At 41.6% G+C, this 23558-nt stretch overlaps 2 protein-coding genes across 2 annotated transcripts; one reads left to right on the plus strand and one right to left on the minus strand.

The window, feature by feature from the left end:
* Positions 1 to 619: 619 nt before the first annotated feature.
* Positions 620 to 14381, minus strand: ATP5PB (ATP synthase peripheral stalk-membrane subunit b). Its single transcript, XM_001917929.6, has 7 exons — positions 14170 to 14381; positions 13863 to 13899; positions 10044 to 10189; positions 8131 to 8294; positions 7404 to 7529; positions 2075 to 2254; positions 620 to 1036 (listed from the first exon to the last, which is right to left on the minus strand). The coding sequence occupies exons 1-7, from the start codon at positions 14207 to 14209 to the stop codon at positions 959 to 961; spliced, it is 771 nt and encodes a 256-aa protein (XP_001917964.1). The 5' UTR covers positions 14210 to 14381; the 3' UTR covers positions 620 to 958.
* Positions 14356 to 23150, plus strand: WDR77 (WD repeat domain 77). Its single transcript, XM_001498477.7, has 10 exons — positions 14356 to 14681; positions 14928 to 15113; positions 16391 to 16532; positions 16826 to 16875; positions 19288 to 19358; positions 19498 to 19552; positions 20025 to 20096; positions 20665 to 20773; positions 21316 to 21384; positions 22024 to 23150. The coding sequence occupies exons 1-10, from the start codon at positions 14567 to 14569 to the stop codon at positions 22181 to 22183; spliced, it is 1029 nt and encodes a 342-aa protein (XP_001498527.1). The 5' UTR covers positions 14356 to 14566; the 3' UTR covers positions 22184 to 23150.
* The last annotated feature ends 408 nt before the right edge of the window (positions 23151 to 23558 follow it).

Here is a 23558-nt window from a genome sequence, read left to right on the forward strand (position 1 = left end):
GCTTAGCACAAACTAGGTGTTTATAATTCTTCATTAAATGAATAATTTGGAACACCTCTGTTGACCCTATCAAAATCTCATTAAGTAACAATAAGGATGTCAATCTGATTTCTATATTAGGTGAATACATTAGCCATCAATAAATATTGACTCAAATGATTATTACATAAATTAAAGTCCTAGGAAGTCAATGAAAATAGCAATTACCCATATGGTACATATTTTCAAATATTTCCTATTATCTAAGTTGTCCATTTGTGTATAAATAAATCCTTACACAAGTATAGGAGAATTAAAGGCAGACAAACCTATGGAAGGGCAGAATTTTCTGATTTACCTGCTGGATTCTTAAGAGTGATTTTATGACTCATTAAGTTCATAATATTTTCTATAGACATACTTCTAAAAGATAATAAAGTCAATGATATGATATACAATATTTCCATTAGTTATTTTAAGAATGCTAAAAAGTTTTAAGTTTCCCATAACCTACCAGTTAGCCAGAAAGTTTACCACTAAGTCTTATAAACAAGATTATCAGTTCAATGATATCTTTAATTTTTACCCAATTGACAAATGTTGACATAATATTTCAGAAAATCACGCAACTTGAAAAACCTTGTTTCAACTGTCACTTTATTGCAAGATGGTAGAATTAATTATAAATTTAAACTATAATTTGGTAATCTTTAGCCAGGCACCAAATTTAATTAAAAGCAAATTGCTTATTCAAAAGTGATCATGGAACAACTCAAAATGCTGAGCAAGAAAGATGAGAAACATCTCACTGGCCAATTGATTATTTTAGTTCTCTCACTATATGAAACTCAAACTTTGCATTTTTAGGAAAGGTAAGCTGTCACTTAGTAGACAGCAATACAGGAATATTTTGTCACACAGACTAGGTTCCATTTAGTGAGTCAACTGTTTCTAGTTATCTCAACTGGGATAGATGCATTTACACAACTGGCTGTGCCTGAGCCTTCTTTGCGAGCAGCTTTAGATCTGAAATGCACTTGGCAATTGTCTCCTTTTCCTGTAATAAGGAAAGAGAAATCTGGTTAGACCTTTGCAATCATAGAAGGGTAGAAACACGGTTACTTCCTACAAGAGCTCGAGAACCTCAAGATGGATGATTGGCTTAACATGATACACCACAAGGAATTATTTAATTATTTAACATAGAGATACAATTTATTTTCAGCAAATTCAGGGCATCAGCTAAAATCCCTCAGCTCACAGCTTTTATAAGTGAAACTTGTATAGAGTTTGAAGCCAGATACTCCTGTAACCATGTGCCACTGATGTTAGCTTATACAGCTAACAGCTGCTTGAAAAAGACCAATTTAACAAACAGCAGTAATATGGAAATGTTAAGAAAGAATGAAAATAATTTTTAGTCTCTTTTCTATACTTTTGTTTTCCAAGTTTCTTAAATAAGTCTATTACTTTTACGTAAAAGTTTATTAAAAAAAATAAAAACAATTCATCAAATGTTGATAGATCTTGTTTTCCTAGACCTCCATGGTTACGCAGAAAATGACCACAAATGCCTAAATATACTATATATCTGAGAAGAAGATATCAAGTCATAAGTAAGTAAATAAAGAATACAAATTTAAAAAAGGAAATCAAGTCTAGGTAAATAATAGAAAACACTGCTTTTCTGTCCAAGACCAATGAATTAAGCGGCTGGTAAGAAGAAATGGAGCAGAAATGATGGAATTAGGAAATGGAAGGGGATCAGAAACAGCCTTGTCCAGTCTCCAACGTTACCCAAGTAATGGAACCTGAGCACGAGTCGGCCACAATCAGTGCTCTCAGCAGTCTTCCCACTGTTTTTGACCTATGAAGTGAGAGGCCCTTTGGTAACCAAAATTTGAGGAAAGAGGAAAGCCACCATGGTAGTTGTGCAGCATCTTTTAGGTTACCACTATCCAGAAAAATGGACTAGAGCCACTCGACTGTCTCTAGGCTGAACACTCCTTGCCAGCTGTTCCTATCCTAAGAGAGCATCAGCAGTTGCTTGTCAGAGTTGTCAATACAATTCCAGAAGCTTCAAAATATCGTGTACCTGCTGTGTAGAGAGGCTCTGTACCACATGCTTCTCCACCCAGTTTACCATGTGCTCTTGTTCCTTCCGACGCATCATATTCTGCACAGAGATTTGATAGTCCAGACGATTCTTTACCTCCTTGTATACTCTATGCAGCCGTTCCCGGTAAGTAAGCTCCAAGGCCATAGCAATGTTATTCTGAGCAAAATTAAGAAACGAAGAAAACTGTTTCATAGTTGAAGGATCACTTACACTCTGAGGATTCTGCCAGTTAGAATACACTCCACCACTTTCTTGTATTTTATACAAAATTCTTTTAATTTAATATGAATAGGGAGTACATGTGGTAAAAAATTCTAACAGCATATTGCAAAAATATACTTAAAAGTATGTGCAGTAAAAAATGTCTCCTTGGGCCGGCTCCGTGGCCGAGTGGTTAAGTTCTCGCGCTCCACTGCGGCGGCCCAGGGTTCGGATCCTGGATGCGGACATGGCACCACTTGTTAGGCCATGCTGAGGCAGCGTCCCAAATCCCACAACTAGAAGGACCTGCAACTAAGATATACAACTATGTACGGGGGCGGGGGGGTGGGGTGGGTTTGGGAAATAAAGCAGGAAAAAAAAAAAGATTGGCAACAGTTGTTAGCCCAGGTGCCAATCCTTAAAAAAAAAAAAGTCTCCTCTACTACCCCCAGAGGCCACCATCTTCCTGAATTTCTTGTATTCCCTCCCAGAAATATTTAATAAACAAAATATAGGTATTATGCATGCACGCACACACACACATCACTTTTACTAATTATGACATGTAGACCCACCCCAATTTTAAAAGTTATATTGGGTTCTACTATACTGGAGTCCTGTAATCCATAATTTACTTAACGAATCCCTATCAAGAAATCAGGTTGCTTCTAAGTTTTACCACAAATAATGCTGCATATATTGTATACGTCTTTGCACTTATGTGTGACTATTTGCTGGGTCAAATAATAGCTAAAATCCATTGAGTATCTACTATGTTCTAAACACGGCGTGTCAATTGCATTAAGTCTTATAATCACACCATGGGATAGTTATTATTACTATATCCATTTTACTGGGAGGAAACTAAGGCAGAAGTTAAGGAATTTGTCCAAGGTAATGGAAATAATAGATTGTGAAGCCTAGATCTGAATACAAGGAATCAGGCTACAAAGCTCATGTTTTTGTGTGTGTGTGTGAGGAAGATTGGCCCTGAACTAACACCTGTTGCCAATCTTCTTTTTGCTTGAGGAAGAGTGGCCCTGAGGTAACATCTGTGCCCATCTTCCTCTATTGTGTACATGGGACACCCCCACAGCATGGCTTGATAAGTGGTGTGGGTTCACACCCAGGATCCAAACTTGCGAACCCTGGGCCACCGAAGTGGTGTGTGCCAAACTCAGCACGTTCCACAAAGCACATGCTCTTAAAGATCCACTTTAAATTGTCATTAGCATTGTCAAATTCCACAGAAAAGTTGTACCACTTCATTCTCCCACCAGCAACACAAATGTCTATTACTCCAAACCTTGACTAACAGTGTTTATAAAAGCTTTTACTATCTGCTCTTCTGATAAGCAGGAAACATTAATTTTAACTGTCATTATCTAAGGAGAAAATTTACATATTTAGAAGCCTCTTACATTTACTTCTTTCTTTATGAATTGTACACGTTCAATGCCTAGTTTTCTACTGGGGTGTTGGTCTCTCCTAAGCTAACTAGCCTTTTGTGTCACGTAGAATGCATGAATTCTTCCCAACTTGTCATATAGCTTTGTTTATGGTAATTTTTACACATAAAATTTTAAAATTTTTATAAGATCAATTTAACAACTTTTCCACTTATGGTTTCAGGATTTTGTTGTGTTTAGTAGAAAGGCCTTCTCAACTCCAAGAGTATTATATTTTTTTCAATGTTCTCTTTTTCTACTTTTATGATTTCATTTCTTAAAGATCTTCATTTGAAATTTTAGTATAAGGCAAAAGGTAGGAAACCAACTTTCTATCTGCAAAAGTACCCATTTGTCTTTCCGCCGCTAAGATGAAAATGCCACTAACTAGATTCCCTTTTGTATTTAGGTCTTTCTCTAGACCCTCTCATCTTGTACCAATCTGGCTTCCTATTCATATACTTGTACCACACTATTCAACGTTCCTTTAATTTTACAGTAAGTTTCAGTATTTGGTAGGACTGTTCCTCATTACTTCTCTTTTTCAGAATACTCCTGGATACTCTTTTTATTTTTTTCTATTAATAATCAATGTGTCCAAGTCCCAACATTATCTACCTCCAGCCTATTAGCATTTTCTTTCTACGAATGTGTTAAATTTAGAGATTAAAGTGGGGAGAATTGATACATTTATAATAGTGAGTCTTCCAATCAAAGAATACGTTTTTAGAAACTTATACCTCAAAAGTACTTTACATTTTTCAAAGTACAATTATACATTTGTAGTGAAGTTTACTCCTAGGCATCTTTTCCTAAATGGTCTATCTTCTCCCAGCATATTTCTAACTGACTGCTATTCCTATATAGAAGACTAGTGATTTTGTTTATTAGCTATTAATTTTGTACCCAGACACCTTACTGAATTTGCTTATTGTTTTAAGAGTTATTTTGATTCTCCTGGGTTTTTTATGTATATAATCAGGTAATCTACAAATAAGGATAACTTTGCCTTTTGTCTTCTAATTTTTATACCTCTTATTTCTTTCTTATTTGATAATATCAGATACCACCTCCAAAATAATATTGATAAACAATGGTGGCAGGGATATTGTCAACTTCTAGTTTGTAATGAGAATCCTTACACGTACCTGTTAAATATAACAGCTTGAGATATTAATCTCAAGTAGGCCCTTAATACTTCTAAGTACATTTCTTTAGACCATTCACTCTCTGCTCTTCTTTCTCCTTAAATCTCCAACATCTCGACTACCTTCCCTCTCAGCAAATGACCTTGCTTCCTACTTCACTGAGAAAATGGAAGCAATAAGACAACTCCCATAGACTTCTACCACCACATAAATCAATCTACCTGCATCTATACTCGAATACTTTGCCTTCCTGTCTGTAACTATGACTGAACTGTCTGTCCTCTTGAAGCCAATCCCTCCACCTGTGCACTGTATTCCAGGGCCTCTGGCCTATTCAAGGACATCACTCCAGCAAATTTCCCCCCACTTTCTTGGGGGAAAATTTTTTTTCAACTTTTCTCTATTAACTTCTATCAGATGCTAACAGGTAATTATACTTTCTATCTTTTAAAAAAGATCTCTCAATTCCCACATCTTCCCCTCCTAGCTACTAATTTCTTTGCCCATCCTTACACTAAGACTCCTTGACAATTCTGACAGTTGTCTATACTCTAACTCCAATTTCTTTCCTTCCTTTTTTTCTTCAACCTACTCCGATAGCTTCACTAAAGTAGCCCAAGGTCTCTAGAAACCTTCACGTTGCTAAATCCTATGGCAAATTCTTAGGCCCTTTATTACTTGACCATAAATAGGGTGACCATAAATTAAAACAGCCCTTGTTTTCATCTGTTTACCTTGTGTTCCAGTCTTATGGCTTTAAGTGCCAGTTGTACGCTCATGACCCCCAAATCTCTAGCCTGGAATTCTCTCCATCAATTCCAGACCCTTATATCCAATGGTCTACCTAACAACTCATTTCAAACCAATGCATACAACACCTAAGGCTATGTGAAACAAGGCAATCAGAGTGACCCTTGAAAACATAAGTGAGATCATATAACTCCTTTGCTTAGAAGCCTCAGTGACTCTCATTCAGGGAACAAGTCAAAGTCCTTACAGAAGCCTAGAAGACTTTACATGGTCTAGTCCCTGGCCATCCTCCATCTTGCTTCCTTTTATTCCTCCCCTCCCCCTCTTCCACTAGTGATCTTCTTACTTTTCCTTGACTGTAGAAGTAAGCTTCCAGGTTTAGGGTCTTTGCAATTGCTTTCTTCTGCCGAGTGTACTATTTCTTCAGAAATCCACACAGCTTGCACCATCACTTCTTTCAGGTCTCTGTTCAAATATCACATTAGAGACCCTTCTGGACTACCCAATAAAAATAGTAACTCCCTCCTCCTAAAATCTCTTTTCCTTTAACACTAGTTTATTGTTCTACATAGCACTTATTACCAGTTGACATTCTCAGCCACTAATTATTTTCTGTCCTCTCAACTCCTCGTTAGAAAGTAGACTGCATGAAGACACAAACTTTGTTCTGTTCTCTGCTGTATTCCCAGCACCCTGCTCTGACCAGTCTCCAGACAAAAGAACTCAACAAATGTCTAGTAAACAAATTTTTCATAAATAAATAAAAATTCTAACGATTATCATTTGATTCTTATGAAAAGGTTACATCTTCAAAAGCCAGTTTTGTGTGTACATACATATTATATATGAAGCAAGAAGCATTCCCCAGCTGTAACCTAAACATGCTTGGAAAGAGTTGTTAAAATTTTCTGAGGTTTTCAAACATTCATGCACTTGAGAATCTTTAGGGATCCTGCTTTAAAAAATATAGATTCTTGGATAGCTCCTAACAGAGGTTCTGAATCCACAGGTCTTGGAAGGGGTCCAAAAACTTGCACCAAAGACAACTCTGATGCATGTGGTACTAAGACCACTCTGAGAAATACTGGCCTAGATCCTTAATATTTCAGGTACTTACTCTACTTTAGCATCTCAATTTTCATTTAGAGGTGCTTCTACAACTTACAATTTCAATATTAAGGGCATCTCACTTTAAATATCAGGCATAAAGTACTGGGCTCAAAGTAAATAATAACAAAATACTTGAAATATGTTCCTAGGGTTATTATAGAAACTAAATGTTTTAGAATCTAATTACGCTTTAACCATAGTAAAAAGTTCTATTGATATCTGAATTTGCATTGTGAATGTGGAATGTAAGGCATCAGGTTTTCTTTTGGCAAGTACACTATGGAAGACTTTCTTATAGTAAGCATGTATGAAATACACAGCATGTATTTCACCTACAGCCCTAGACAGTGCATGCCAGTTTTTAATCAGCTATAACTTGATGACTGTTTTCCTTTTGTTTGGATCCAAAATGTGTTCTTTCATAACTTTTACTATTTCTAATTTTAGAGTAGTAATTCTAATTATTTACCCACTTGATAGGTCTTAAATGTCTAAATAGCTATAATTGCCAACCCCTGCCCAAATCTTCTCTTTTCAAAATAAAATATGCTCAATCTATTCAACCATTCCTTATACGAGATTCTAAATTTTTGTTTTAAATGCACACAATGAGTAACTTCATTCTCCTTAAAAAGTTCTGAAACCTACCCTCTGGACATCAAAAAGGTAATGGCGTTTTTGAACCAGTGCCTGCTGTGACTTCTCCAGATCAATTGCATCCTGGATCTGTTTGATGGAAGCCTGTTTCACCTCTTCTAGTTGTGCAATTTTTTGCTGCAATTATGATATTCACAACAAAGATCAGCGAAAGTAACAAAGGTAAAAAAATATTCATTTTATGCTTCCTAAAGTTATACTTCTCATTTGTGAAAACACCTAGAAAGAAACATACATACACATAGAGAGAAATGCACAAATCCTTAAAAAGAATTGCCCATAATAGCTACCCAATACAGTCACGCACTGCATGACAACGTTTTGGTCAGTGATGGACCGCATGTACAACAGTGGTCCCGTAAGACTGGTACCACAGAGCCTAGGTGTACGGTAGGCTATACCATCTAGGTTTGTGTAAGCACACTCTCTGATATTTGCACAATGACAAAATTGCCTAATGATGCATTTCTCAGAACGTATCCCCATCGTTAAGCAACACGTGACTGTATCTTGTTAATGAAAAAACTATGGAAAAGCCGGACAAAGTTTGGTAGATTTTAAAAAAATTTATCTCAAATTAGAAACTAACATTAACACTTACAATTGTAATGATTATTATTAGATTGCTTTCTACATGTTCTTCCAACATTCATATCAAAAACATCACTTGATGTTTCTACTGAGGTCTAAAATCAGAAATAAGGTTTATGGTTCTTACCTCATTGAGTTTATCAGCAAATTCTCCAATAGAAGCACCATATTTTTTAACTATATAGACAAGAACGCCTATTGTTGATATAGCAGAGATGGTCTCTGGAGTAATCACATATATTTCTTTGGATAGAAAATACAAGATAAGCCCAGTTCCGAGCACATAGGGTCCTAAAAGAACAAAGAGTTATTTTATGATGGATGTGCTATGCGACCAGGGGAAGACAGAAAGATATTGCTGCATTTGATTAGCTGAAGGCAACATTAAGCAATGATTTAAAATAACCAGATTCAAAGACAGAACACTGGATTGAGAAGCAGTATGGCAGAGTCGAAAGAACAAGGATCTGGACTCAAGGAAATCTGACTCTGCAACTTACTGAGCAATACAAATTACTCTGAGCTTAGTTTCCCAGATCTGTAAAGTGGTAACAATATCTTCCTCACAGGGTTGATGAAATCGAGAAATAACGTATATAAGGTGGCTAGCACAACTGCTGAACAAACAGGAACTATTATTCTACAAAGACGCCAAATTACTTCCCAAAGTAAATTGTGTAGCAAAATATACTACTGATCGAATGAGAACCTTGGTCAGGATAAAATTTACCCATTCTTGCCTATTTTTATTGAATAGAAACCTGACTCGGGAAATAAGCAAAAAACAACTATAAAGTAGTTTATATGCAAAACGAAGACTTAAACATCAGGATTCTCAATTCCTGTAGCATCTAATTATAACGCTTCAAACAGGACTATCCTTTTCTTCCACCGGGCCATGAGCTCTGAAAGGACATAAACCATGATTTACCTTTCTCTAGGATTTTCCTCTGTGCCTCACAAAATGCTAGGCAGGGACCAAGCAGGCCTTTGGGGCAGTACTTTAGTGTTCTGAGCAACACTAGCACCAAAGGATGTCAGGACCATCAATGAGAACAAACGGGTTACAGTCTCAAATATATTTTATCCAGTTTCCTATATGAAGTTTCAACCGGTTTTTTAACTTCTCTTTAATATATAAATGTTAAATGTGAATTTGCAAAAAAGGACTATCATATGCAATATTTTAATCACCTATGGAGATCTGAAGACACTAATGTTTCCTGCAATTTCAGTTAGGGAAATGCTATTTTAGGCCACTCCAGGGTTAAAAAAAATAAATCTTTGGTTTCCAACGTTCCACAGTCATAGCAGTATTTGGGTATAACAAGAAAGGCAGTGTATGTAGTAGAAGAAACACCAAACTCAATAGGAGAACCTGCGCTTAAGTCCAACTCAGTTACTAAAGAAAGAATAAATCTCAGCAAATTCTTTGTTTTCTAGTTCTTCCGGATAGTAAAAATGTCTTCACAGGACTATTGTAAGGATTAAATAACATAAGCGAAAGCATACTGCATTATGAAAATGCAGGGTTTCAGAACAGTTTATGCCTTTTAAAAGGGGAAAAACTGATAAACATGGTCCAGTTTCTGCTTTCATGTTCATATACACAATTTAATAGTCTCTACTGCCTTACCTGGCTTTCTCATCCACACTTCTTCCCATTACCTGACAGTTTATTACACAGTTACTCATTTCTTCACTGTCTACCCTACAACAGAATGTATGTTCCATGATGGCAGGCCCCTCAGTTCTCCACTGCATGCCTAGAACAGTGCCTCACACAGAGCAGGCATTTGTTAAATTTGGTTTATCAACAAATGGAGACAATACTGTAAAATTAAGTTAAAATTCCAAACAAATTTATTTCAAAGACAAGTTAAAGGAAACAAATCAATTGCTACATTGAATCACTTCCACAATTTCCTTTTAAAAACAGCTGACTTGTTTTTGTGGCATATATGGAAGTGGGAACAAAATCCTAGGTTAACACAAACTAGACCATGCAAACATCCTATCAAACACAGGGCTAAAGCTCACCTGTCACACCCGTTTTAGGATAAAGGAACTGGAAGAACTCCTCAGGGATCAGCCCCAAGCGAACTTTTCCTCCATATTCAGGAAGAGGTGGTACAGGGGCAAGACTTGGCTGTCCTGTGTGAAAGATCCTTGTTGCCTGCAATACCCTACAGATAGCAATTATACAAATTTAAAGTGTATTCTTTAAAGAGAACACAATGTACAACAATTAGAAGAAAAAACCAATGGGGATGAGGATGGAGGCAGTTTCCCACTAATCGTCATAATGGAAGAGAAGAGACTGGGAACAGGAAGGTCCAATAATTAGCTGCGTGGCAAGGGTAAAGTGCCTTACTTAAAGCCGTACGTAACCTTCTACCCAATACTAGACTCCCTTCTCTAAGTCTCACAGGTCACCTGTCCACCAACTGTATGTATGTTATTAGCACTGAAGTATATAAGAGTGTAGACTCCACAGGCGATCAGGGTTCAAATCCCAGACCTGCCATTTGACTTTGGACAAGTAACTTAAGCTTTTGTGATCTCGATTTCTCTAAGTAAAGTGAGAATAAAGGATATTACCTTACAGGGTTGTTGTGAAGATTAAATGAGTTAATATACATAAAGTGCTTAGCATGGTGCTTGGTATACGGTCAAACATGTAAGTGGTTAGCTACTACACGTGCACTGTGTTGTGAGCTCCTTCAGGGCAAGAACTTTAATCTTTCTGAATGTTCTCTGTGATGCGATGCTAACTAATCACTATGTGAAACAGGCCTTTTCAGTGTTGCGTAGCTCTAATTACGTTTATCTTTGAACTGAACTGCTATGTACATCCATGAAACCTCCATCCATTAGTTCTAATTTTATTTTTCTATGTAAGATCAAGCTTATGTATCTGGGTTAAACATCTCAGTTCCTTCACAATAGTGATTGTCTACAACAAGGAGCTCTCTGGTTTTGTTTACAAAAATGAGGTTATATAGAACTGACCGTGGCTCTAAATACAGCTTGACCAATTCATTTGTTCTACAAATATATGAGAACTTACCATCGCCATTATTGGGCTTGAACTACTGTACTATTATCATGGACTTCCAAACTATTCTTGTACTAAAGTAGCCTAGGACTGCATTTTTAGCAGTTATAGCATACTGGTGTCTCATTAAGCTTCTGATGAAATAAAATCCTCTGGTCTTTTCATTCTGCTGTCAAGCTCAGTCTCTTTCCAATTCTCAGTATGTGTTCATCCTTCACTCCTCCAACTCTCTACCTCTATCCCCTTGCAATGTAAGAGTTTATTTCACTGATGGGCTTCATTGCTTGTCTTTTGAATATTATTTCTGCCTCCCAATATATTACCTACCCTGTCAACTTCTGAAATCTGAGAATCACGCTTGAGATTCTTTCATTTAAATCAGGGTTTCTCAGTCTCAGCACTATTCACAATTCTTTGTCGTGGAAGGCTCTTTTGTGCACTGTAGAGTGAGCAGTATCTCTGTGGCCTTTACACACTAGACGCCAGTAGCATTCCCCTCTCACTGAGTGGTGACAACCAAAAATGTCTCTAGACACTGCCAAGTGTCCCCCAGAGGGGAAAACTGCCCCAGGTTGAGAACCACTGACTTAAATCACAGCAAGAGAGGACTTGCTTTAGTCTGACACAAATCCTCTTCCCAACTGGCTTAGTTCAACCCTCATCACCTCTTGTCTAATCTAGTTAACAACCCCAAACCTACTCTTTCCACTTCTCATCAAATACCCCTTAATATTAGCTCCCTCCACACTTCTGCCAATGTTTCTAAAATGCAAATTTGACTTTAAAACTCTCCAACAGGCTTTCTCCTACCTATAGAAAACAAACTACTTAGTATAGCATATATGATTCAGCACCTATCAAATTTTATAACCTCATCTTCCTTCATTCTCCTACCCTTCAGCCATATGGCACTACTTACAGCTCTCAAACACAAACAAAACAAAAGCATGCTTCATAGTGCCCCTTCTGCCTGGTATGCCTTTCACTTAGTGACTGGCAAGCCCAATTAGCCTCCAGGACATCTCAAGCATATCCTTCATAAAGGTCTCTCCAATCCTGGACTAACAGTCATTCACTCAACAAAACATTTACTGACTTTCTACTTATGTCAGGCACTGGGAGCACAGCAATGAGCAGACACCGTCCCAGCCCTCAACATTCTAGTATTCTAGTGGGAGTGCAGGAAGTGTGAGTGTAGAGATCCACAAGCAATTTCAGGCAGCTGTAAGTGCTATGAAGAAAAACGGAGCAAGGTAAGGGGATAGGGAGCAATGGAGTAGGTGAAAGGCTTTTTTGGTAGGAGGCCAGATGACATTTGAACCAATAAGCTGGGGAAAAGAGAGAAGAGCAAGGACAAAAATCCTGAGGCAATCACAAGCTTAGTAGCGTTCAGAGGAACAGCAAGAAGGCCAGTGTGGTTGGAGAATAAGCTTAAGAGAATGAAAGGAGATAAGTCAAGGGGTAGGATGGGATCAATCCATGTTGGGCCTTCTAGGTCATGGTAGGTTTGGATTTTATTTCAACTGGGATGGAGCTCTGGAGGTTTTAGGTGGGGGGCTGACATAATCCCTCTAGCTACTGTGAGAATGGGCCCTAACGGGACAAGAATAGAGATGCAAGCAGACTAGCTAAGAGACCACTGAAACAGCCCAGGTGAAAGCTGCTGGTGGTTCACACTCCAGGAGTAGTGAAAGAAGAGGTCAGAGTCCAGATAGAATCCGGAGAAGAGCCTTGCTGATATCAGTATGACACATGGAATGTGAAAGAAACAGAAATCAAGGATGTTCCTTGTATCTTGTATATATATATCTCTTATTACCTGTATTATGATTGTTTGTTTACACGTCTGTATGGAATCTTTTTTCTCTGATAAATTGGAAGCAGTCAACTATAACCTGACTTTATTGAATACAAAAATTAATCACAGAGAGGCCACAGCCAGTTTTTCAAGCCACAGGATAGTTAACAAATTTTGCAAGATTTAGGACTAAGTTTGGAAGTAGAAAGAGAAATCCCAAAGAAAATTGACATGTTCTATGAAATTATATTAACAATAACAGCAGCTAATGGTTACTAAGCACATATTACGTACTATTTATGATTTTAGAATTTCACAGGAATTAAGTCTCTTAATTCTCATAACCCATAATACACTATTATCTCCATTTTGCAGATGAGGAAGCTGAGGTCACACAGCCCGTAGGTGGACAAGCCAGGCGTACCCTGTTCCAGCTCTTGAGTCCTCACTCTAAACCACTACTCTACAGCTTCCTCCCCTCGTAGACAGTGTGCAAGCTCCATGAAGCCAGGTACTTAGCCTTAGTCATTTTTATATCTTTGGTTATGTGGGTGCCAAGATAGGTATTTACTGAATCAGTGAATGACTTCTCTGACTCTTATGATCTTGCAGTAAAAGTCGGGATCTGGGAGACAGACTGAAAACCACATGCTTTCCTGCTTTAATAAAGCTTGGGCTTGGGTATGCAATCTAGGAATGCGGATTCGGGCTGTGGCAACTTTGGCCAGCTGAAGGTCACAAGGGAGAGGGCTGGGGCTGAGAAGACACCAAACCAATTTCTAGTTTAGTTAGAACATAGCGCTTATGCTCTTAATCTTTATCATTAGGTAATACGATGATGTTCCAGGCAGTTACAGAAGCACAAGTGCCGGAATGAGGCTTCAACGTCCCAAAGTCACCTGAAGAAAGGCAGTTTCTGGCCTAAGACTAAAAGGAGGTGGCCGAGCAGTGAAAGGAGGCGATAAAACAAGTCCGAAGGGGAGTATTAACCCCTCACACTCACCCTGGACCGAGGAGGGCCGCGTTCTTCAGACAGGGGGCTGTAAACACAGAAGGCACAGGTCAGCAAGGTCAAGGTGAAATCCGGGCTGCCCCTTCCTCGCTCCCCGAGGGGCCGGATCACTAAGGCCATGCGCCTCTTTGCTGTACCCCGAAACCCCGCGCTCACCTTGGGAGCGGCGCTAACCACTCCCCACTAAGGCCCAAGTCTCGCCAGGCCTTCCTTCACCCCCTTTCCCCAACTCCCTCCCAGTAACGCTAGACGCGCTTCTTTGCAATCACTCTGATAGCCTGGACCAGCGGTCTCTCACCCGCTGCGGCGGCAGCAGAAAGGACCACCCGGGACAGCATGGTCAGCAACGGTCAAGGCGCGAGTCCAAGCGTCCCAGTGACCCCGGACAAGAGAATCCGTCCGGACAGGAGAAAGATGGTCACTCCCAAGTCTCGCGAGAAGAGAACGTCGTGCCTTCTTTTCCCATCAACTGCGTCTCGAATTTCTTCTTCTCGCGAGAAGAGGCACCGAGCGCGCAGAACCTCTTGCCGGCGAGCGGCAGCCGGAAAGCGGAATGGAATTCTCGCGAGATATATAGAGGCTAGCCTGAGAAGAGGGGCTGAGGCCCAGCGGGGCACCACGTGGGCCTTGCTATCCAGAGCTGAATCTCCCGCTGGTGTCCAGTTTGGGTCTGGGTTGGAGTTGGGACTGTGGAGATGCGGGAGGAAACCTCGTCTCCCCTAGGTGCCCCCGCGGCCCGGGAGTGGAACCTTCCTCCTAATGCGCCCGCATGTATGGAGCGGCAGTTGGAGGCTGCGCGGTACCGGTCGGGTGAGCTGCGATCTCAGGCCTAGGATCCCTCTCACCCCGGCCCAGGGCGCCCCTCCCGCGGACTTCTAGCCCGCCCCCTCCCCGCTTGCCATCCTGACCGCTACCTCTCGTTGCTGAGCTCAGCCCCCAGCCCTGCCCTGCTTTCCTGAGCTCAGATCCAGACCCGGCCGGCGTGCTGCTCGGTGCGGTCACCATGGAGACGAGCCCTTCCACCCCTCACGCGCTGACAGCTTGTACTTCCCGTAGATGGGGCGCTCCTGCTCGGGGCCTCCAGCCTGAGTGGCCGCTGCTGGGCAGGCTCCCTCTGGCTTTTCAAGGACCCTTGTGCCGCCCCCAACGAAGGCTTCTGCTCCGCCGGAGTCCAGACGGAGGCCGGAGTGGCTGACCTCACTTGGGTGGGGGACAGAGGTATCCTAGTGGCTTCTGATTCAGGTGAGTCACTTCTCCCCAGCCCACAGGTAGAATGGAGGCTAGGGGTACAGGTCGGTTTGGGCTCCATCTTTAATGTCTCATACTCAGTGATTGGGGGAGCTCGAGGGTGTTGGCCCCGAACGAGAACTCCTATGTAAGTGGGAAATACCTTTCCCAAGGTTCTAAATTGCCTGGTCGTCATTTCTGGAGAAACCCGTAACGAAATTAAGAAATAGATTGGAACCATTTTTCTTTATCCCCCAACGCAGCCCAAGGATAATCTTGATCTTAATGATGATGCTTAAGTCAATGTGTGCTACCTGTCTCTTTCCATTTCTTCCCATTTTCTTCTTCTTTTTTTTTTTTAAAGATTTTATTTTTTTCCTTTTTCTCCCAAAGCACCCCGGTATATAGTTGTGGGTCCTTCTAGTTTTGGCATGTGGGACGCCGTCTCAGCATGGCTTGATGAGCGGTGCCATGTCGGCGCCCAGGATCTGAACCCCGGAAACCCTGGGTGGCCGAAGCAGAGCTTGCGAACTTAACCACTTGGCCATGGGGCCGGCCCCCCCATTTTCTTCTTTTACTTCGTTCTCATTCTGCTTTCTTTATTTTGAATGTCAGGCTCAGCAATGGAGACTTTGGCATTTAAAGAAAAATCAATTTGGGTGTTGGCAGGCATTTTGTGGAAAGATGAAAGTGACACATTAAAAACCTAGCTTCTCTGGGGGTTGAGCTTGAACGCTGTATGTTCAAGATAACTTTTGCGGCGACGCGGGGGCGGGGGGGGGTGGTGGGGGGGGTTCTCTACTTAGCCAGTCACTCTGCAAGACACTCAATTATTCAGTGTATTTTTTGAGACTCTGTAAGATGTTTATTCAAATTGTTCAATAAATATTTATTAGTTTGCAAATAATTGGAAGATTTAACCTCCCTGGGCTGTGTGCTACACAGAGAATCCTGGAGACTTCATCCGTTTCTCCTGGGAACTTATTTTCCAATGTTTTCTCACTGGAAGCAGAATAATGGATTTTACCAGCTATTCCATCTTTCCCTCTCTTTTTTTAAGAAACTTTCCCCACCTAGGTGTCTGGACTGTTATTAGGAAAACTAATGCTAGCTTAAATCCAAATGCTTGGAAGTTAGCTAAACTCTCTGATGATGTGGACTTTGCTTTGCTTTTATAGGAATAACTCGCTTTTTTAGTTTAATGACAGTGTACTACTTGAATCCTAGAAGTGAATTACTGTCTTGGTATAATCCAAGCTTGTTTCCCTCACCCTCTACTCTACCCGCATCAGGTGCTGTTGAATTGTGGGAGCTGGATGAGAATGAGACACTCATTGTGAGCAAGTTCTGCAAGTATGAGCATGATGACGTTGTGTCTACAGTCAGTGTCCTGAGCTCTGGCACACAAGCTGTCAGTGGTAGCAAAGACTTCTGGTGGGTTCCTGTTCTCATCACTCCTGTCTCTAGGCCTTCTTGGTTGTCTTTACTATCCTTTTAGTCTCATTAAGTAACGTCTTGGGCTCAATTTAAGAATCCAGTGATTAATTTTAACATGTGCATCAGGTTTCCTTAGAGATTTTGCAATCCCTTGTAAATAGATCATAGCAGAAACCCAACAGGCAAAGACATAGGACGTGCTGGTTATAGGAAGCTCTTGTTTGAGCACATGTTTTTATGTAGATAAAATGCAGGTCAGAATTAAGTATCTCTTTCCTTTTCCTTCTTAGCATCAAGGTTTGGGACCTTGCTCAGCAGATGGTACTGAATTCATACCGGGGTGAGTGCACGGTCCTTCCTTTTCAGTCCTGGCCTTAGCTGTTTTGTTTTTATTCACCTCTTTGGACTCTTTGAACTTTCCTTGGATATTAGGGGCAGCAGCAGTTCCCTGCTGTCCTGCCTGATAGTTTTCTTCCGAAACTATAGTCAGGCCCCAGTGTCTATCCCCTGCCCTTTCTTAATTTCCCTATTTCTATTGATGGCCTCACCACCTTCTTGGCCAACGGAGGCTCAATCTCTCAGTCCTCTTCCACTCCTGCTTCCCCACTATCACTTGGTCACGAAGTTCTTTTGAGTCTTTTTCCACTTGGTCAATGATCTTTGTTTCCATTTCTTATGCTCCCATTTACTTTAAGGCTTTACTGCACACAGCTGGTGGCACTCCTCTCTCTACCTGTAATCTTCGGTCTTTCATTGGTTTCTTGTGGCTTGCAGAATAAAATCTCCTTTTATTGTTATGACATTCAAGCCCTTTTACTATCACTCCCCCTTCACGGGGACTGCGCTAGCTAAACCCAGTCACAGTAGATCCTTGGCATTCTCCAAGTATAAACCCTGAGACTTGTGAATCTTGAACTTGTGAAATACACCTCCATAAGATTTCTGTTTTTCTGGTGAGAACCATCAGTTTCTACTAATGTTCCTTTTTCTGCTCGCTTTCAATAACAGCGCTAGCAGTTAACTTTATTTTGGGAGCCATTTTTCATAAAGATACCGTATCTTCATGAAGATAATGTCTAGAGCATTAATGTGTGTGGCTAAGAGGTGGAGATGCTGTGTGATCACCTGCTTTCCTCAAAGGCTAAGTGCCTTTCTCTGCCAATTCTAACTTCAAAGTATGTGATTCGGATTTGTGCCAAAGCAAATCGCAAACTCATATGTATCCTGGACTTTCTGGGTCACTGGAAATAGTCAAACAGTAAATGCCAATGCCCGAAGTCTGCTATACTTGCCTTTCGGTTCTTAGACATATGATTCTGTTTTCCTGGTCAATGCTGACTCTTTTTCAGCACTTCTCCTGTTCAGCTTTTTTCATTAGTCCTTTGTGTTTATGTCTTATTCCCGCCCACCCCCCCCTCCCCAAATCCCTTGAGGGGAGAGGAACCACGTAGTCTTCATCTTCTGTATTTCCCCGTATGCTTGTCCCAGAGCTTTGCATTCTTTAAGTGAGCAATAAATTCCTTTTCATCATGTTGGCTTTCCATGGATTCTAGGACTAGAAAAGAAGTATGGAAGGTGGTTCCATCCCATCCTCTGTTTCAGGGCAGAGCTGCATTCAGACTGCCTCAGGAAGTCTGGTTAAGTGACTTAGAGAAGGTGGTCTGGACAGCCTATAATTAGCATCTACCAGGAATCTTCAAAATTTTTTGCTTGTAGACCTGAAAGAATTTTGAGAAACTGTACTCTCTCACATTTTTAAATATTTAAAATAATATAAGGTTAAATAGTTGCAAAGAAGGTAACTCTTGGCCATATCATTTATTGTATACTTGTTTCAATTTTATCTTTATCAAAATTTTGGATTTGCAGATTAAGCCTATTTAATTTATGCAAAATGTCTACCAAATAACCCAACTGGTAAAAAATGATCTGCATTGTTAAGCCACTTGGCCAAGTTAGACTTCACTTTCCGTCAGAAGAAGTCCGACTTCATTTTTAATTTCAGGTAAACTTGTTAGATGTCTCCTTATGACAACTATCTGTCATATTTTTCAAAATTCTCATTATTAGACAGAAACAGAGATAAGTCACTGAACCACTCTTGTGTTTGTGGCATAAGGGAACAAGGCCAGCCCCTTCACGGAAGTTTACCCAGATGCACTTCTTTTGCTCTTTGACTCGTCGGTATAAGCCCCTTTTGTTGTCTACCTCAGGTTTCTATACTCTTGAGCATTGTACCCTGGAAAGGTTTGGGGTGGGTGTTCCTTCTGAAAAGTGGGAGAAGAGTGATTGTGAAAGTAGAGGTAGGAAAGGAGTGCTGGCCCACTGTAGGCAGCCTCTCAGTTCAGCCTTAGGGGGGAGAACATTGGAGAAATTTATTCCCTTCAAACTCGCAGTGTCCAGAACTCCCTTGGAAATTTTTGTATACTGCCTGGAGGCGTGTGTACCACAGCGTGGGAACTGCTGTTCTAGGAGTCTTAGCCATACATTCCTTCACTCTTCTTACTCTGCTGCTGATTTCTCTTTCATTGTCTTTACTAATTCGTTCTTCTCCAAGCCTTTTTAGGTTTTACAACTCCATCAGCCTTTCTTCTTAGGTTTTGTCTGATCCAAAATCTCATGAAGTTTGTTAAATTGCATTATGAGACAAGGCCTGTTTCTCACACCCTCCCTATTGCCCCTTCATGGTGTCCCAGCTGCCTGATGGTACTGCTTCCAGCCTCTCTGTCATGTTTCTCTTTCTCCTTTACAGCTCACTCTGGGCAGGTCACCCGTGTTGCTGCCTCTCCCCACAAGGACTCCGTGTTTCTCTCATGCAGTGAGGTGAGAGCCCACCCCTTCTTCTCCCGTGCCCGCTCCCTACCCATGCTCAAACCCTCTGGGCCCAAGTCTAGTATGGAGACCTCCTGGCCAGTAGCTGCTGCTTTGGATTATGAAGTCCCTTTTCTGTTCCTTCTTCTAGGACAGTAGAATTTTACTCTGGGATACCCGCTGTCCCAAGCCAGCGTCACAGATGGGTGAGTCTGAGAGCCCGTGGTGGGAGGGTGGTACTGGGAACACACCTGGAAGAGGCTTTCCTTGGCCAGAGTTAAAAGCAAAGTGCCCAGATGCCCAGTCACTGTGACATAAGTGACATAATCGCTTACTTTCCCACTGAAGCTCTGCTGACCCCATTTTGTGCAGCTGGTACCCAGAGGAAGGGCTGGTTCCTGGGTGGGTAACTTACTTTACATTTCCTGGATGGGTGGACAAAGGGGCCAGAGCTCCTACCTTCATGTTTTATGCTTGAAACTTGCCTGTGACTCGTGTTCGAAAAGGGCAGGAGGCTGATAGATAAATTGTTATGAGGGTCAAGGATGAGGAGACGACTGCCTTCGCAGGGTATGGGAAACCAAATAAAGGTGCTTCTGGGACTGAGAGTGACTTTATTTGAGAAGCTTCTTTTGGGCTCAGGCGTCTTGTTCCAGACCCCTTTTCTCTCCTTTGCAGGCTGCAGTGCCTCTGGCTACCTTCCTACCTCACTGGCTTGGCATCCTCAGCAGAGTGAAGTCTTTGTCTTTGGTAAGGCAGCATGACCCACTATTGCCTGGGAACGGGGAGGATGAGAGAGAAAGGGAGAGAGCTAACTCCGTAATGCACAAAGCTCCAGCTGCTCAGTCATCAGCACACATGGGCACTAGATGAATCATGCTAATGGAGGGGTGGGGAGATAGAAGGATCCCAAAGTGGTTTTAGTTTAGTTTTGGAGAAAATGATTTTTTTCCCCAGTAGATTTAATTCTTGATTGTTCATTCTGGCCTACATTCTGGGCATGGCTAGAAGTAAGTGGGCCACAAAGCAAGTGGATTGCTATATGGGGAATTCTTTTCTACTCTGGATAGTCGTGGTGCTATCATGGTGATGAGGCTGTGCATGTGATGACATCATTTTTGGTTAAAATAACAACTACCTCATCCATTAATTTAATTTTCACAACCACCCAATGACTTATTCCTTCTTTACGGAAGAGGAAACTGATGCTCAGAGTGGTTAACTTGTCAAGGTTGAGGAACTAGCATTCAAATCCAGGTCTGGTTGACTCCAAAGCCCATGCTTTTAAACACTGTGATGACGTGCTCCCTCTCCTTAGGTGATGAGAATGGAACTGTCTCCCTTGTGGACACCAAGAATGCAAACTGTGCCCTCAGCTCAGCTGTGCACTCCCAGTGTGTCACTGGGCTGGTGTTCTCCCCACACAGGTACTGTTCTTTGTCGTGGAGGGCCTGGTGCGTATGAATGGGAACAGCGAGGGAGGATGCTTATGTTGGCAAAGCATTAGCTGATTAGGTATTTCCTTAAAGCAGATGCTGCTCTAGCTGAGGTTTCAGAATGTCAAAGATCTCTTAAGATCGTAGTCCTTTTTTGGGTTGTATGGTCTCTGTCTGAAAATAGCTAAAATGTGATCTCATTCCTTTTCAACACCCAGAATGATTAATATTGTGGGCTTCTAGAACTATGTGTTTGGAAAAGCCTATGTTTCTGGGTTATTGCTGAGGCTTCAGAGAGGGACCGGATGGGACGGTTACTTACCAGGATGATTGTCAACCCCAGCTTTGCTCCATTTCCCTCATCTTTCCTTGGCACTTGTAATGTGGACTTGAGTGGTAGACAGACTTTAACCCAAAGTGGGGATCAGGCCACCTTCTCTGGGTCACTGAGTGGGGTTGGGGGCTGACCCAGTCAGCATTTTGTATGGGGACCTTGGGCTTTACTTTTCACAACACTCCCCTTCCTCTCTTAGTGTTCCCTTCCTGGCCTCCGTCAGTGAAGACTGCTCACTTGCTGTGCTGGACTCGGGCCTTTCCGAGCTGTAAGTGTGAAGTGGAATCCTGTGATCAGGAATCAGGGAGGGGAGCTGTGGGTGGCTGGGTCCTTTTGCTCTTCAGAAAAGTACATTGTCTCTTTTGGAGGGAGAATTCTTCGTCTGTATATAAGGGGACTGTGTGATGGAAGCAGGCAGATTGTTGATCATCTCCCTGTTCTTGAGGCTGATGCACAACCAGCTCTGTCTCCAACAGAGGAGACATGTGGTGGTGGGTGGGATTTCTAAGTCTGGCATTCCAGCTGTCTCCTGAAAGGGGACGTTCTACCCTTTTCACATAAAGAACCGCATACATGAAATGCAACCTGCTATAGTGTGAAAGGCACCAGACAAAAGATCTAAATTGTACTTCCCTCTCTGCCATGATTTGCTGCCTGATCCTGGCCTATATCACCACCCTTGCTCTAGCCTCCGTTTCTTCTATGAAGATAGGATACTGGATCGGATGATTGGTAAAGTCGTCTGTGGATAGCTACACTGCTGTCCTAGTGACAAGGCCATACATATGGTGAAGTGTGTGTAACATCCAAAAATGTGCCCTGGATGTTTCGGCTTCTTTTTCTTCTCCAAGCCTGCTTTTTGCTCTTGTCTCTTACCACACCCAAACTTTTCTTTTTTCTCTTCCAGGTTTAGAAGCCGAGCGCACAGAGACTTTGTGAGAGATGCTACTTGGTCCCCGCTCAATCACTTACTCCTTACTACAGTGGGCTGGGACCATCAGGTCATCCACCACATTGTACCCACAGAGCCTCTCCCAGCCCCTGGACCTAAGAGTGTTGCCAAGTAGATGGGATTTAAGACAAAAAGCAAATCTCCCAGGAGTATCCACTCCCTTTGCCCTTGCCCTTGCCCTCTCGGTCTATGAGACATGCAGGAGCCTTACACAGTATGTTGATAGACCAGATCTGTGCAGTGAATAGGCATTGTCTGAGGGAGGCTGGGTTCTGGGGTCCTGTAGTCATAGGGAAGAAAAACTTTGTTGAAAATGGGTATGTCTGTGTGTCTGAGTGTGTGTGTAGACATATAGTTTTTGGTGGTGGGGGGAATAAAAAAATCCATCTAATGTCTTTCCTAAGCCCCCTCCCCTAGGAAAAAGTTCACAAAAGGGTTTTATGCTTCCCATGTATCTATGCTTGAGGAATTGGCCATGTCTGGATGAAGTATAGGTTGTGGGCATCCCTGAATTCTTGGAAGCTGCTCATATACTACTTGTAGAGATAGGAGCAACTTTATTTTTTTATAGAGCTTAATTCACCTTTATCATGAGCAGTGCTTCCATTTACAAAAATCCAGCCCAGCTCACCTGGAGGAAGAGCCAGGACACTCTTATTACTGTTTTGCACATCTTCTTGCTGTTAAACTGAGTCAGAAATCCATTTTCTGGCCGAATAAAAAGTTGGGCCTGTGTAATGCCCGCTCCCCTGCCCCCGTCCCCCCAGGGAGTTGTGTATATGGGAGATGAGTGTTTTTCTGTCATAGATGCCTTTGAAAAAAGTTTGGGGATGATGGGGAGCTTAAAGGCATTTCAGTTAAGTTAGAAAACTGACACAAACTTGCAGAGAATGTCTGGCACTTTTCCCATCGAAAACAGCCTGAGACCTGACCTCCCCCGCCTCTGGTCCCCTTTCTCTGGCTATAGGAAGTCTGAATGGTGTTTTTGTGGACTCTGGAAATTTTAAAATGCAGCATCAGAGAATCAGAAATACTCGTTGGTGAAATAAAAAGTTTAGGCTTTGTTGGCCTGTCTTTTGAAATGTGTGTGTTACCTGCAAATAGACATCTTTCACTTGTGTGAGTCATCAGGCTATCAGTTTTATAGCCCATTATTTTCTTCATGCTTCCCCAGCTCCCCATAGTAGCTAGTTGGAACTTAAGGTAAACATTTGGTTATTCAGGTTGGTGGACTGGCTATTGCCAGTTGGAAGCCATGGATCAATTGCTGATTGTATTGGAACTAAATATAATCATGTACAAGCTTTGCAAGTTTAGTTTAGCTGATGTCACATGAAACTGGGCAGTTTTAAGGAATATGGGCAAAATATTTGTAAGTAAAGCTTCCATGCTTCACCCTTGCCAAATGTGAGCCCTGGTCTCACAATTACCCTCCAGTAAAAGCGTATGGGAATTTGTAGTCATATAATCCGCTGGTTTTGGGGTGAGGT

This window comes from Equus caballus, chromosome 5 (assembly GCF_041296265.1).
Source record: "Equus caballus isolate H_3958 breed thoroughbred chromosome 5, TB-T2T, whole genome shotgun sequence".
Taxonomy (NCBI): domain Eukaryota; kingdom Metazoa; phylum Chordata; class Mammalia; order Perissodactyla; family Equidae; genus Equus; species Equus caballus.

Coding starts and splice junctions, on each gene's coding strand:
- ATP5PB (XM_001917929.6), bottom strand. CDS start 14,209: ATGCTGTCCCGGGTGGTCCTTTCTGCTGCCGCCGCAGCGG. Junction 10,190..13,862: donor GCGGCCCTCCTCGGTCCAGG/GTGAGTGTGAGG, acceptor TGCTATCTGTAG/GGTATTGCAGGCAACAAGGA. Junction 7,530..8,130: donor TTGCTGATAAACTCAATGAG/GTAAGAACCATA, acceptor TCATAATTGCAG/CAAAAAATTGCACAACTAGA.
- WDR77 (XM_001498477.7), top strand. CDS start 14,567: ATGCGGGAGGAAACCTCGTCTCCCCTAGGTGCCCCCGCGGCCCGGGAG. Junction 16,533..16,825: donor AGTGGTAGCAAAGACTTCTG/GTGGGTTCCTGT, acceptor TTTCCTTCTTAG/CATCAAGGTTTGGGACCTTG. Junction 16,876..19,287: donor GGTACTGAATTCATACCGGG/GTGAGTGCACGG, acceptor TCTCCTTTACAG/CTCACTCTGGGCAGGTCACC.